At 39.7% G+C, this 14,260-nt stretch overlaps 1 protein-coding gene across 1 annotated transcript; it reads left to right on the top strand.

Moving 5' to 3' along the window:
• The first annotated feature begins 11,303 nt into the window (after positions 1-11,303).
• Positions 11,304-13,201, top strand: LOC110912498. Its single transcript, XM_022157238.2, has 3 exons — positions 11,304-12,083; positions 12,372-12,557; positions 12,637-13,201. Exons 1-3 carry the CDS (start codon positions 11,649-11,651, stop codon positions 12,919-12,921), a joined length of 906 nt encoding a protein of 301 aa, XP_022012930.1. The 5' UTR covers positions 11,304-11,648; the 3' UTR covers positions 12,922-13,201.
• The last annotated feature ends 1,059 nt before the right edge of the window (positions 13,202-14,260 follow it).

The following is a 14,260-nucleotide window of genomic DNA, read 5'->3' as shown; positions in this document are numbered from 1 at the left end:
GGAGGAATTTATTGCTCTCATTATGGAAAACTACTGCCCTCAGCATGAGGTTGAGAAGATCGAGGCTGACTTTGTGTCACTGGTGATGACGAACCTGGACTGCCAGGCATATTTGACGAGCTTCAATACGATGTCTCGCGTAGTCCCATACCTTGTGACACCAGAACCCCGAAGAATCACCCGTTTCATTGGGGGCTTGGAGCCCGCGATAAAGGCGAGTGTAAAGGCCTCTCGGCCGACGACCTTCAGGTCAGTTACTGACCTCTCCTTGTCTCTCACCTTAGACGCTGTCCGTCTGAGGACACTAAGGAACAAGGAGGCTGAGAAGAGAAAACGTGAGGATGATACCTCACGAAGATCAGGGAAGAAGCACCGTGGAAACGGTGAAGGCGAAAGAGGGTCGGAGGCGAAGAAAGATGGGCAAGCTGGTGAAAGGCCCAACTGCAAAATCTGCAAGAAACCCCACTCTGGGAAATGTAGATTTGCATCGAACTCACAGTCGCAATCAAAGACTTCCTCCTGTGGACTATGCAAGTCCAAGGATCATAAGACTGTGGAGTGCAAAAAGATCAAGGATGCAACCTGCTATGGTTGTAACGAAAAGGGGCACATCAAGAGTAATTGCCCTAAATATGCCAAGAAGGCGGAAGAGACAAAGAAGTCAAATGCGAGAGTTTTTCGCATGGATGCAAAGGAAGCGGTCCAGAACGACAACGTGCTTACAGGTACTTTTCTCGTAAATAATATATTTGCAAGAGTACTATTCGATTCTGGCGCCGATAAATCCTTTGTAGACCAGAAATTTTGCCAACTACTAAATATGCCTATCAAAACCCTTGATGTGAAATACGAAGTAGAGTTAGCAGACGGCACGATAGAAACCGTCTCAACTGTTCTAGAAGGATGTGAAATGTCCATTAGGAACCATTCTTTTCCTTTATCTCTACTTCCCTTCAAATTAGCGGGTTTTGACATTGTGCTAGGCATGGACTGGTTATCCCATAACCAGGCCCACATCATTTGCGGCAAGAGGCAGATAGTTTTAAAGACTCCGAGTGGTGAATCTCTTACCATTCGAGGAGATACGCAGTACGGGTTGCCCGAAGACGTATCTATGCTGAAAGCTTCAAGGTGTTTGAACAGAGGCTGCGTAATTTACATGGCTCAGGTGATAATAGAAGAACCTAAGCCGAAGATCGAGGATCTTCCTGTCATTTCTGAATACCCCGAGGTTTTTCCCGAAGAACTACCTGGTTTGCCACCAGATAGACAAGTGGAGTTCAGAATAGACATTATTCCTGGAGCGGCTCCGATAGCAAGAGCACCTTACAGGCTAGCTTCAACGGAAATGAAAGAACTGAGGAACCAGTTGGATGAACTGCTGGCGAAAGGTTTTATCAGACCTAGTTCATCTCCCTGGGGAGCACCAGTCCTATTCGTAAAGAAGAAGGACGGATCGATGCGGTTGTGCATCGACTATCGAGAGCTAAATAAAGTGACCATAAAAAATAGATATCCTTTGCCGAGGATCGATGATCTATTCGATCAGCTGCAAGGAGCAAGCTATTTTTCGAAGATCGACTTGAGGTCGGGCTATCATCAACTAAGAGTCAGAGATGAGGATGTACATAAGACAGCATTTAGGACTCGCTATGGGCATTACGAGTTCCTAGTGATGCCTTTTGGGCTCACGAATGCACCGGCTGCGTTCATGGATCTCATGAATCGCGTCTGCAAGCCGTATTTGGACAAATTTGTCATAGTCTTCATCGACGATATCCTTATATATTCCAAAAACCAAGCTGACCACGAGAAGCACCTCCGTTGCATTCTCGAATTACTACAGCATGAGAAACTCTACGCCAAATTCTCGAAGTGTGAATTCTGGCTACGAGAGGTTCAGTTTTTAGGTCACGTTGTGAGTGAGCGTGGTATCCAAGTGGATCCCGCTAAGGTAGAGGCAGTCATGAACTGGCAAGAACCAAAGACGCCTACCGAAATCCGTAGCTTCCTGGGGTTAGCCGGATACTACCGGAGGTTTATCGAAAATTTTTCAAGGATTGCTGCGCCCTTGACTTCCCTGACCAAGAAGAAAGAAAAGTTTATTTGGGGCCCAAAGCAGCAAGAGTCCTTCGAAATACTGAAGCAAAAGCTAAGCAACGCACCTGTGTTGACATTACCGGAAGGTACAGAAGAATTCGTAGTTTACTGCGATGCATCACACACAGGCATGGGGTGTGTGCTTATGCAGAAGGGCAAGGTGATTGCCTATGCTTCAAGACAACTAAAGGTGCACGAAAGGAATTACACCACCCATGATTTGGAGTTGGGTGCCGTTGTATTTGCACTGAAATTATGGAGGCATTACCTCTATGGTATTAAATTTGTGATTTATTCTGATCACAAAAGCCTCCAGCAGCTGTTCAACCAGAAGGAGTTGAACATGAGGCAGCGCCGTTGGATGGAAACCTTGAATGACTATGATTGCGAGATCAGGTACCATCCCGGCAAAGCGAATGTGGTTGCTGATGCCTTAAGCAGGAAAGAAAGGGTAAAACCTATTCGAATCAATGCCAAAAGCATTGAGGTCAAGAACAATTTAATTGAAAGGATTTTAGCTGCACAGCGAGAGGCTGTGTTGGAAGCTAATTATCCTATTGAAAAGTTAGGAGTAACTGAGGAGCAGTTGACTCTTAGCAAGGATGGAATCCTTAGACTGAACGGACGTATATGGGTTCCGATCTATGGAGGACTACGAGATGTTATCCTCCAGGAAGCCCATAGTTCCAGATATTCAGTCCATCCTGGTGCTGACAAGATGTATCAAGATTTAAAGGCAAATTATTGGTGGATAGGCTTGAAAAAGTCTGTGGCCGCCCACGTAGCAAAGTGCTTGACTTGTGCTCAAGTCAAAGCCGAGCACCAAAAGCCGTCTGGCTTGCTACAACAGCCTGAGCTTCCCGAGTGGAAGTGGGAATGCGTAACTATGGACTTCATAACCAAGTTACCCAAAACCAGGAAAGGAAACGATACAATATGGGTCATAGTCGATAGGCTGACTAAATCAGCTCATTTTCTACCCATCAAGGAGACGTATAGCTCCGATATGTTAGCCCAACTTTATGTTGATAAGATTGTAGCCTTACACGGCATACCTGTGACCATTATCTCGGACAGGGATACCAGGTACACGTCTCATTTCTGGAAGAGTTTCCAGCAATCTTTGGGCACGCGTTTAAACTTTAGTACGGCTTACCATTCACAGACGGACGGTCAAAGTGAGCGTACTATCCAAACGCTAGAAGACATGCTTCGTGCATGTGCAATCGATTTAGGTGGTAACTGGGATAAGAACCTACCCCTAATCGAATTCTCCTACAATAATAGCTACCACACCAGCATAAAGGCTGCGCCTTTCGAGGCATTATACGGTAGGAAATGTAGATCGCCTGTTTGTTGGGCGGAAGTAGGAGAGGTCCAATTATCAGGACCAGAGATTGTTTTCCAGACAACGGACAAAATTTTCCAGATCCGGGAACGTCTCAAGGCTGCCCGCGATAGGCAGAAAAGCTACGCCGATCCAAAACGTAAAGACCTTCACTTCGAGGTAGGTGAGAAGGTGTTGCTTAAAGTATCGCCCTGGAAGGGGGTGATGCGTTTCGGCAAGAAGGCAAACTGAGTCCGAGATACATAGGACCTTTTGAGGTCGTTGAACGTGTCGGATCAGTCGCCTATAAGTTGAAATTGTCTGAAGAGCTCAGTGGAATTCACAATGTGTTCCACATCTGCAATCTCAAAAAGTGCTTCGCCGATGAATCATTGGTGATTCCACACACAGATGTGCATATAGATGAGAGCTTAAAATTTATAGAAAAACCTTTGTCGATTGAAGATCGACAGGTGAAGAAGCTTCGAAAAAAACACGTACCGATTGTAAAAGTCAAATGGGATGCTCGTAGAGGTCCTGAATATACGTGGGAAGTCGAAGCTACAATGAAAGAAAAGTACCCCTATTTATTTGAGTAAATCTCGGGTCGAGATTTATTTTAAGGGGGTGAGGATGTAACACCTCGAATTTTTGTGTCCAATGATGTGTTAACACGTGTCATTTGATTGCACGTGGCATCTATAATAAATAAAGGACTAATTTTGACAAACCTTGAAAGTATATAAATTCGAGGGTTATAAATGTCAACAAGGGTAAATATACTGTATAGTAACCCTAAAAATGCTTGTACCTTCAAACGAATAAATCATAGATCGTACGGAAGCGAAACGCGGATGAAAGTGAGAGATTACGAGCTACAGGGGTTAACTGTGTCAACATGTTTAATTATACCTCTGAGTGACCCTTTAACGTTCCCAAGGCTTCGTAACAGTATTATACGCTCACTAGAATATACTGTATAAATTCCGCGAAGTTCCGTCTTAAAACGAGAGAGTTATACTCAAATTCGTATGAGAAGGGTTAAAAGCGTCAACAGTGAAAGTTAAGGCTTTCCAAATAATTAATAAACTAATCAGGGACTTAACAACGCGGGTAAATAACACGAGGTCCTTAGTTGTAATTAACCGAGGGCCAAACCGCAAAGTTACCCCTTCAAAACCGAAAGGTCAGGTAAATCATTACGAAAGATTTCGTTATTAATTACCAGGATTTCGTAATCATTTCAAAAGATTTAAAATTTCTGGAAACCAAGCCTCTCGCGACCCGCGTTAAGTAATAGCCTAAGTGTAGGCGGGCCGCGAGCCTCCTGTTTTACGCGCCTGTTATTTAAATCTTAGGCGACCCGCATTAAAATGGCATGGAACTCCCATGCGGGCCGCGTGGGACGCCCAGATGCAGAAAGCTTGTAACTACTTGCCTTTTGAGCTTGTGAATGATCAAAACCTCAATCAATGAGGCATGGGCGCCCCCTACTCGACTCATACCACTTAGGGGCACCTGCCCATCATCCATACTCAGTGTAGCATGTGTTGTAATGATCCTAGAGCTCAAATTTCACTATAAATAGCCACATTATGCTCATAACATTCACACAACACAAAACACATTCATCTGATCATTCTAAGGAGCTCCCAAGCATCCATCTCTGCTCTATAAGCAAGAAACAACTTCTGTAAGTCGTTCATAACCATTTTGGTCATACATTTCCATAGTTTTAGCCTATAAACACAACCATCGTAACTAACGGTTGTCATTACAATAACTTGCAAATGGTTCAGTCTTATGACGAATCAAAAGTGGTTTTGAGTTGGTATTTATGTGGGTAATAAACCTCTAAAAGGGTTCCCTCTGATCACCACTCTAACTATGTCAAAAATCGAGTCAAACGCGCACTTAAAAAGTCAACAGAAAGTCGTTTTGCCATTTTATACATAATCTGTAATGTATATGCTATGGAACCTGTTTTGATATTCATAAAACATGATAATAAGTATATAAACTTGTTTGCGCTCGTTTGAATCGACCATTTGCTATATTGAACCGGTTCGGAGCCGAATGTCGCAAAAGTTTGACTTTTGCTTTGACTTCAGTTCTGACCCGTTTTAGTGAGGTATAGACATACCTTAGGACTCTCTTAGGACCAGGTTACATGATGGTATAAACCTCTGTGATCGGTTCATGAGTTATCCGAGTCTTTTGCGCATTTCCGTTAATCGCCTAAAAGTTGACCGTAACTCCATTTTGAAAATAAAACGAGTATTTCGGACACGTGAACGGACCAGAACCTTGCTTATTAAATTATAAGCATGTCCTTAAAGTTTCACGTCAATCCGAGGTCTAGAATGAGAGTTATGCTAAATAGCGCAATTAAAATAAACTTTTGTAATAAACGGCGCGATTAGCATAACGCCTATCTAAACCAAGATTTCGTCACCAAAACTTTTACCCACTGTACTAAAATAATATTTTGGGAATTTTAAAGATTTTTAATAATTTTTACCTCGCTCATAACCTGCGGTTATGGCTACGGTTCGGTAGATACCGAATATGCCCTTTTCGGCCAAAACTTGAGTTCTACAAGGTCTTTTGACCCGATTCCAGTTGCTACTGGTTCCAAATAATAAATAAAGTATTTTAAGCTTTATAAGCTATTCGGGAAACTCAGATTTCCTGTAGAACTCGAAAAGTTTTTTTTTTAGTCTTTGAAATGACCAAAAAGCCCCTACGGGGCATAATATTAACTTAAACTCGTTACGGGCATCACGGAAGGTATCCTATTGATACCACAACCTCTTTAAGGCATATTGACTTAGGAAATAAGCGTAGGACTCTCATGGTTAACCGTTTCGCCTATTGCGCGCACGGTTCGGCTTATGAAACTAGTTTTCATAAATTAGCCGATACGGGTCAAATTATATTATTTTGAACCCCAAAATCCAGAGTGTGAACCTTGAACCCATATAAAACAAGTCTCTGGACTTGTTTGGGGCAGAATCACATTCCATTCTCGGTTTTCGCCTTTTCACGCGATTAAACCATATTCACATATCGGAACCAACCAGTCTAGGCTACGGTCATTATAACGACTCGTTAGGATTCTAAGAGGTTAATTAAAACCTTCGTTCCAGATTAGGAGCCCCAGTAAAAGCTATCAGTGATTTAATCCAAATTAAGGAAGTATACTTGCAAAGGTAAATACTTTAACTTATTTCCCCTATATAGGCTTGGGTTACGGTATGTTAATACCGCTTGATTGAGCATTATATTTTTCCATCGCTTAGGTGGTTAATTAAATAATATGATCGGCTCATTTAAACAGTTTTGTTTCTTAAAAGCCTTTGGGGGGTTTAATGACCGTTGTCCCGGATATCCTTGGCATCATTTTACGAAATGGCCACGACCATCGACATCCCGGTGTAGGCGTACACCCGGTATATATTGTCGACATTAAATTAAAAGACGTAGCCGTTGGTTTTTATACTACGGTTTTACGCAATGTGGTGTGTCTATAAATCTTTAACCCGGCACGACCCGAGCTACTGAACGCATAAAAGAACATGTAAAACGTTCACAAGATTTTAATAATTTTCCCAAGTTATAAAAGAGTTTGTGCCTTGTGCATTCAAATCAATTTTAATAAACATTTTCAAATGTGTCAGTTGAATGTATTTACCAGTGTAAACTGACGTATTTTCCCCAAAAAGATTAAGTGCAGGTACTATACGAAATGGGCTGGTATAGGCGTCCTAAGCATCGTACATAGTCTCGCAAACTCGATGCTGCATCTGAATGAACAATATTTATTATTTTGATCCGCTGTGGATATATTCAACTTCTGTAATACATTTGATATTACAACCAGAGGTTGAAGTTTATATATTTATCTTAAGCTTCCGCTGTGCATTATATAATTGTGTGGTTTGACTATATTATTGCCAACATCGTCACGGTAATCCCCCACCGGGCCCACCGGTGAGATACGTGGAAATCGGGGTGTGACATGAAAAATAGGAAGTAACAATGCGATAAAGTTAATCAATCAATAATCAAGCTAATTGAATCATCAATCGAACTCGAAACTCGAATTATGTGACTTTGGTGTTATTATACGTGTGTGTGTGTGTGTGCCTTATGTGTTACCTGAGCGTGTTTACTTTATGTTATGTGTGGTGTTCAATCGAATCGAAACTCAATCAAACTCAATCAAAATCAAATTATGATGAATGGTGACTAAACGATAGTGTGGAATGTAGATGCTTGTATGTAAATATAGTAGTTGGGACTAAAAGTAATTTGAATAGGGACTCAATCGTATTCGTATCGTCTTCAATCGAAATCGAATATCAGAAATCGTCGCCCCGAACGCTCGAAACAGGCTGTTGATCGTTCAGGCTCCCAGCCGATCGAACAGCCCAGCCGATCGGACGGACTGTCCGATCGAGCAGGCTGTCCGATCGGGATGCCTGGCCGATCGGCCAGCCCTTTCCCTTTTTGGAAGCCTATAAATAGCCCTGTCATTGTCATTCTTTCCACTTTTGGAAACTCTCTGACCGACCAGCTCGTGTTCTTCACTATTTCTCAGATTTCTCTCAATCCCGGTAAGATTTCATCCTAAATCTTGTACTTTCTTGATCCATGCACACTTCTTCACCTTTCTATCTTTCAAATCTTGATTTCTAACCGTGAAATCATCAGGATCTAGGTATTCTAGGATGATGTCATCATGGTGTTCTTCAAGAACTTCATGTTTTGGCTCCAATCCTCCAAGAATCACTTGGATCTAACCGATTTCCACAGAAACAAACTAAGATCCGTCACAGATCTGAACATTTACATGGTGTGGAGGATTGAAGGAAGGATTTTCCAACTTTCTTTCAACTCTGTTACACTCAATGCCTTCAAACCGGTAGAAACGGAGCTTTAGCCAACTCACTAACCATTTTAATGGTTGCGTGGTTCAAGATTCGGATTCTATCTACGAGGTTCACTGATTTTGGGTTAAACGTTAAACTACCGTTCCGAACCGTTCACTGGCCGGACTTGGGTGATTCCTGTCCGAGCAGGGGAAACAAGTAAGAACAAAGGTTTCATGGTTCAGCTCGTTGACAAAATACCTCGATATGACGTCAAACAAACAGAACAGCCAAGTGTTAGACGAACAGGCCGACCAGGTCAGGATGCTGACCGATCGAACAGGCTGTTCGAACGAACAGCCCAACCGATTGGACATGTCAGCCGATCGACCAGGCCAGCCGATCGGCTAGCACATGGTCCTACACTTTGACAAATTCATGAAGTATAGTATTGAACGAAGTAATGTTCGATCGAACGACTGTTTGATAACATTACTCTTCGGAGCATGAGATACGATGCTTCAACACTTAATTGATTTTCAACTCGTTCGATGTATTGGAGTGCCACCCGATCGAACATGTCGTCTGATCAGGTGACATCCCACTGAGGACCATTTCTGAAGTACCTAACCGATCGGTTAAGCTGGCCGTTCGATCGATCGACCTGAAAGGTAAGGACACTTCAGTGTTCTCAAATACTACAACGAAAACTTCAAAAGGACAAGCCATCATACACAAACACATCCTACTCAGAGGAAGTAACAAAGCAACTCGAACAGTCCAACCGATCAATCGCTGTGAGTATACTCGAACCTTTTTTGCTGTGAGTATACTCGAACCTACTCTCAAGCGCTCCCTTCAATCCATCAATCGCTGTGAGTATACTCGAACCCTTTTTGCTTTAGCACTTTTGGGTGTTACATACGTTACTTATCTAAAATCACAATCGAACACACTACTCAATTATTTAAACGCTAACCGTTCTACATGTATTACGTGACTAAATGAATGCTTGTTGTTATGTTTACACGTGGAATGCTGTCTACCTGCCTTAACATTGTAGTACTATAGTTTGGACTCAGCACCCGTTCACACGGGGGTTGTTAAGGACCATTACTTACATTGATTACGGTGGTAATCATGTATTGCGAACTGCCTTGGGCAGTCAACCCGCAGTCATTGGTATCGATGAATCCATGTCGATAATTAACATGCTTTGTTTTCCTCTGTGTACGTGATGGTTATGCGTAAACTATTTCGAACTCTATATGCTATTATCAAACTTGTATGCTCACCTTTACATTATATGTATTGACCTTATTTTAACGTATGTGACAGGTGTTTAAGGTGTTTACTTGCTAGGGAAGCGAGGCTTGAATAAAGCTCTAGAGCTCCCCAACAAATAGTTGTCTGTAGTGGTCAAGCTAGGGGTCTTTAGAAGCAAACAAACAATATTTATTTTATTTGAATCTGAGTTGTCGGAACAGAGTATTTGACTAGTTGTATTTTGTAATAATTTGTTTTACTGTTTGGGATACGGTATGGGACGTATTATTTAAACTGAATGGTAATGATAGTTGTTGTGGAAACTTCTGGACAATCTGTTTCGCTCAGTGCCATGCCCCGATGATTCCGTCATCGGTTGGGGTGTGACATCAGACCCCGATGTTGCATTTTATAATGGTTTTGGCCCCTGACACTAACTTTGTTACTTTTTTTGCAGTTAAATGTAAGGGTAATTAGGTCATTATATACCTTAGCGGTTGTTTTTGATAATTACAAAGTTCTTTAATATTTAAGATATTATTAATACAATTACTCAAGTTTTTTTTATTTCGTTATTTTCACGATTATTATTTAACAATATACGTTTTAAATATATAAATAAATATATATATTTTCATTAACCGTTTATTTTTATAAAAGTCGTTTTAAAAAATAATTTGTTATTTTACATTTTGTTTAAACCCTCTATCGTTTTTAAAATTGTTCCGTTTTAAACCATTTGTTTTTTAAACTCGTTCTTTTTAAAAAGTCTTTCGTCTTTTAAAGTTTTTTTAATAATTTATTTTATACCATTCTTTTTAAAATCATTTATTTTTAAACATTTCTAAACTACTCACCTTTTTAAGTCGTTCATTTTTTAGATTTTACAAAACGACGTGTATAAAAAACAAAAGAAATGTAAGATTTGTAAAAAAAAGAAACATTCTAATAGAAAGTTAGCAAAAGATCGTTCATTTTTCAAAAATTTTTTAGAATGGTTATCCTTTTCAAATCTTTCATTTCTTTGAACGGTTTGTTTATTCAAAATTTATTATTTTTTAACCTTTCGTTTATTAAATTCGTGTGTTTTTAGTTCCTTACACTTGTTAACTTATTTTTTTAAGATTTTGCTTTTTTTATAAACATCATTTTTTAATCTTCATTTTTAAACCACTCGTTCGTTTAAAATCGATCGTTTTTAAATTCTTTCGATTTATGAAATCGTTCATTTTCTGAAGTCTTTTTCCCTAACGGCTATAAGTAAACTAAATACAAAGTTTAAAATGAACGATTTCAAAAACGGTTCTAAAATGAACGGTTTAAAAAGAAACGCTTTTAAAAATTAACGACTTATAATAACGAATTGTTTAAAAAAGTTAAAAAAATAAAAGAATGGTATAAAATGAATCATTTAAAAAAACTCTAAAAGAAAAAAAAACTTTAAAAAGAACGATTTTAATTAACAAGCTGTTTAAAAATGAATAATTTTAAAAACGATAGACGGTTTTAAAAAAAGTTAAAAAAACAAATGATTTTAAAAACGACGTTATAAGAAACAAACGCTTAATAAAAATACATATTTATTTGTATACGGAAAACATATTTTGTTAAATAATAATCGTTAAAATAACAAAATAATTAAAAAAAACCTTGAGTAATTTCATTAATAATCTCTTAAATATTAAAAAAAAACTTTGTAATTATCAAAAACAGCCCCTAATGTATATAATTACCAGATTATCCTTACATTTAACTGCATAAAAAGTATCAAAGTTAGTATCAGAAGGGCAAAAACCGTGATAAAATGTAATCTCAGGGTCTGGTATGTTAAAAAATTTCTTTTTAAACTGAGATAATTAATCTGGCTAAACCAAAACCAAAGGGGGGAAATAGTAATTTACTCTTTTCTTATACTATATTTTATTTTCAGTTGGCTTCACTCCACCTCCAGTTTGTCCATATCCTCAAAATTCCAGCATGACCTCCATCACCCCACATGATACGTCTCTCTTCATAAACTCTCTCTCTCTCTCTCTCTCACTCACTCTTTTAGAGAGAGAAAAACCCTCGATCAACTAACAATGTCAATGCACGCAAAGACCGATTCCGAAGTCACCAGCCAAACGGCGTCGTCTCCAACCAGATCCCCACGCCGACCAGCCTACTTCGTACAAAGCCCATCACGTGACTCGCACACAAACTCATTCCACTCAACCCCGGTTTTAAGCCCCACCGGGTCACCGGGTCGCCACTCGCGCAACTCATCCTCCACCCGCTATTCCGGGTCGCTCCGACCCGGATCCAGAAAGGCCAGTCAACAACTTCAGCCCCGTAAAGGTGACAAAGGGTTCGATGCAATTGAGGAAGAAGGATTAGTTGTTGATGATCATAAAACCGGTATCCCTCGCCGGTGTTATTTTTTGGCGTTTGTTGTCGGGTTTTTTGTTTTGTTTTCTTTCTTTGCACTTGTCTTGTGGGCTGCTGCTAAACCGCAAAAACCGGATGTTATAATGAGGGTAAGTCTACTGTTCTCGGAGCACGTTTAACTGTGGAGTTTTCGTACGCTGCAGAACAAATGCGTCTAAAACGCGTTGATATGTGGTTTGTTGGGGGTTGGGTGGGGGGGGGGGGGTTAGACTTTGTTTTGTTTGATTTGATGGTTTTCTTTTGAGTACGTGTTTAACTGTGGAGTTTTGTATGTTGTCAATGCGTCTAAAACGGTTGGTATGTGATTTATTGGGGGGTTTTGACTTTATTTTGTTATGTGGTTGACTTTGACTGAATTGTTGTTGTTTTGTTTGTAGAGTATATTGTTTGATGGGTTTGTGGTGAATGCTGGAGCGGATGCTTCAGGGGTTGCAACGGAAATGGTGACGATTAATGCTACGATTAAGTTTAATTTTCAGAATAGGGGTACGTTTTTTGGAGTTCATGTGTCTTCGACGCCAATGGATCTTGCTTATACGGAGTTAACACTAGCATCTGGAACCGTAAGTTGTAACTATTTTTAGATTTTATTTGATGAGTAGGATTTATTTAGTTTAAAGTACTGAAATGGGCATTTTGCAGATCAAGAAATTTTACCAGTCGAGAAAAGGTCACAGGCTAGTGAGTGTGAATTTACAAGGGCGTGGCGTTCCATTATACGGTGGCGGTGTGAACTGGAGCACAATGGACGGCAAACTGACTGCACCAGTGCCGCTAAACCTCAACTTCACGGTTAAAGCCAAGGCCTATGTGCTCGGCAAATTGGTCAAACCCAAGTTCCATAGAAAGGTTTCTTGTGCCATTGTGTATAAGCCCACAAAGGTCAATGTGCCAATATCACTCAAGAACTCTTGCACCGTTGAGTAAAGCCCAAAATGCTGGATTTTTAAAAAGGAAATTCAAAGGGCAGATCTGAAGAAGGTTATTGGTGCAGCCGTTGACCTGGAACTATGCTTGGTGTCGGTGGTGATTGGAAACTTGAGTAGATCTGGAATCGTTTTATTTATTCATTTTTTAATTTTATTTTATAATGAGAAATGTATGATGATATTAAAGTACCACTACATTATGATTCCTGCTTTTTTTATGGGTAGATCCATGGCACTTGGATGTTTGGACCATTAGATTTTACTTTATTTTTATTTTACACTAGGTTATCACCCATGAACACTCACGGATCGAATATTTAAATTTTCTTAAACACAACTAAATATATATATATTTAGATAATAAATAATGTGTGATTAATAAGGTATATTAATTAAATGTTAACGTCTTCAAAATTAAAAATAATTTTCAAATATCTCTTCTCCTGACATAAGGTGTAACTCTACTTTTATTTAAAATTTTATGAATTGCTGGAAGCATCTCTTCTCCTGACATAAGATGCTTCAGATATGAGTTATCATACAAAAATAATCTAATTATAATCCATGCAAAACGCTAGTTAAAGCCCAAAATCCAAACCCATCACATCACTCACCACATCATTTCAAACCTCAACCATTCCAAACTTATTTTTTCTTCCAACACTAAACCATTCATGTAACACCTCGAAATTTTGAGTCCAATAATGTGTTGACACGTGTCATAAGTTTACACGTGGCATTAAATAATAAATAAAGGACTACAGTTGACAAACCTTGAAAGTATGTAAATTCGAGGGTTAAAAATGTCAACGAGGGGTAAATATACTGTATAGTAACCCTAAATGATTCTCGTACCTTCAAACGAATAAATCATGGATCGTACGGAGCGAAATGCGGAAGAAAGTAAGAGATTACAAACTACAGGGGTTAATTGTGTCAACATGTTTAATTTATACCTCTGAGTGACCCTTTGACGAACCTGAGGCTTTGTAACAGTAAAATACGCTCACTAGAATATACGATATAAATTTCGCTAAGTTCCGTTTTAAAACGAGAAAGTTACGATCAAATTCGTATGCGAGGGGTTAAAAGCGTCAACAATAAAAGTTAAGGCTTTTCGGATAGTAATTAAACTAACCGGGGACTTGACAATGCGGGTAAAAGTCACGAGGCCCTTAATTGTAAATAATCGAGGGCCAAATCGCAAAGTTACCCCTTCGAAACCGAAAGGTCAGGTTAATCATTACAAAAGATATGAAAATCTTGAAAAACAAGTCCAATGCGGGCCGCGTGAGTGAAACCATCAAGATGATGCGGGCCGCGCGCCACCTGCAGAT

The sequence above is a fragment of the Helianthus annuus genome, chromosome 15 (assembly GCF_002127325.2).
Source record: "Helianthus annuus cultivar XRQ/B chromosome 15, HanXRQr2.0-SUNRISE, whole genome shotgun sequence".
Classification (NCBI taxonomy): domain Eukaryota; kingdom Viridiplantae; phylum Streptophyta; class Magnoliopsida; order Asterales; family Asteraceae; genus Helianthus; species Helianthus annuus.
This window is presented reverse-complemented; position numbering and strand designations above follow the sequence as displayed.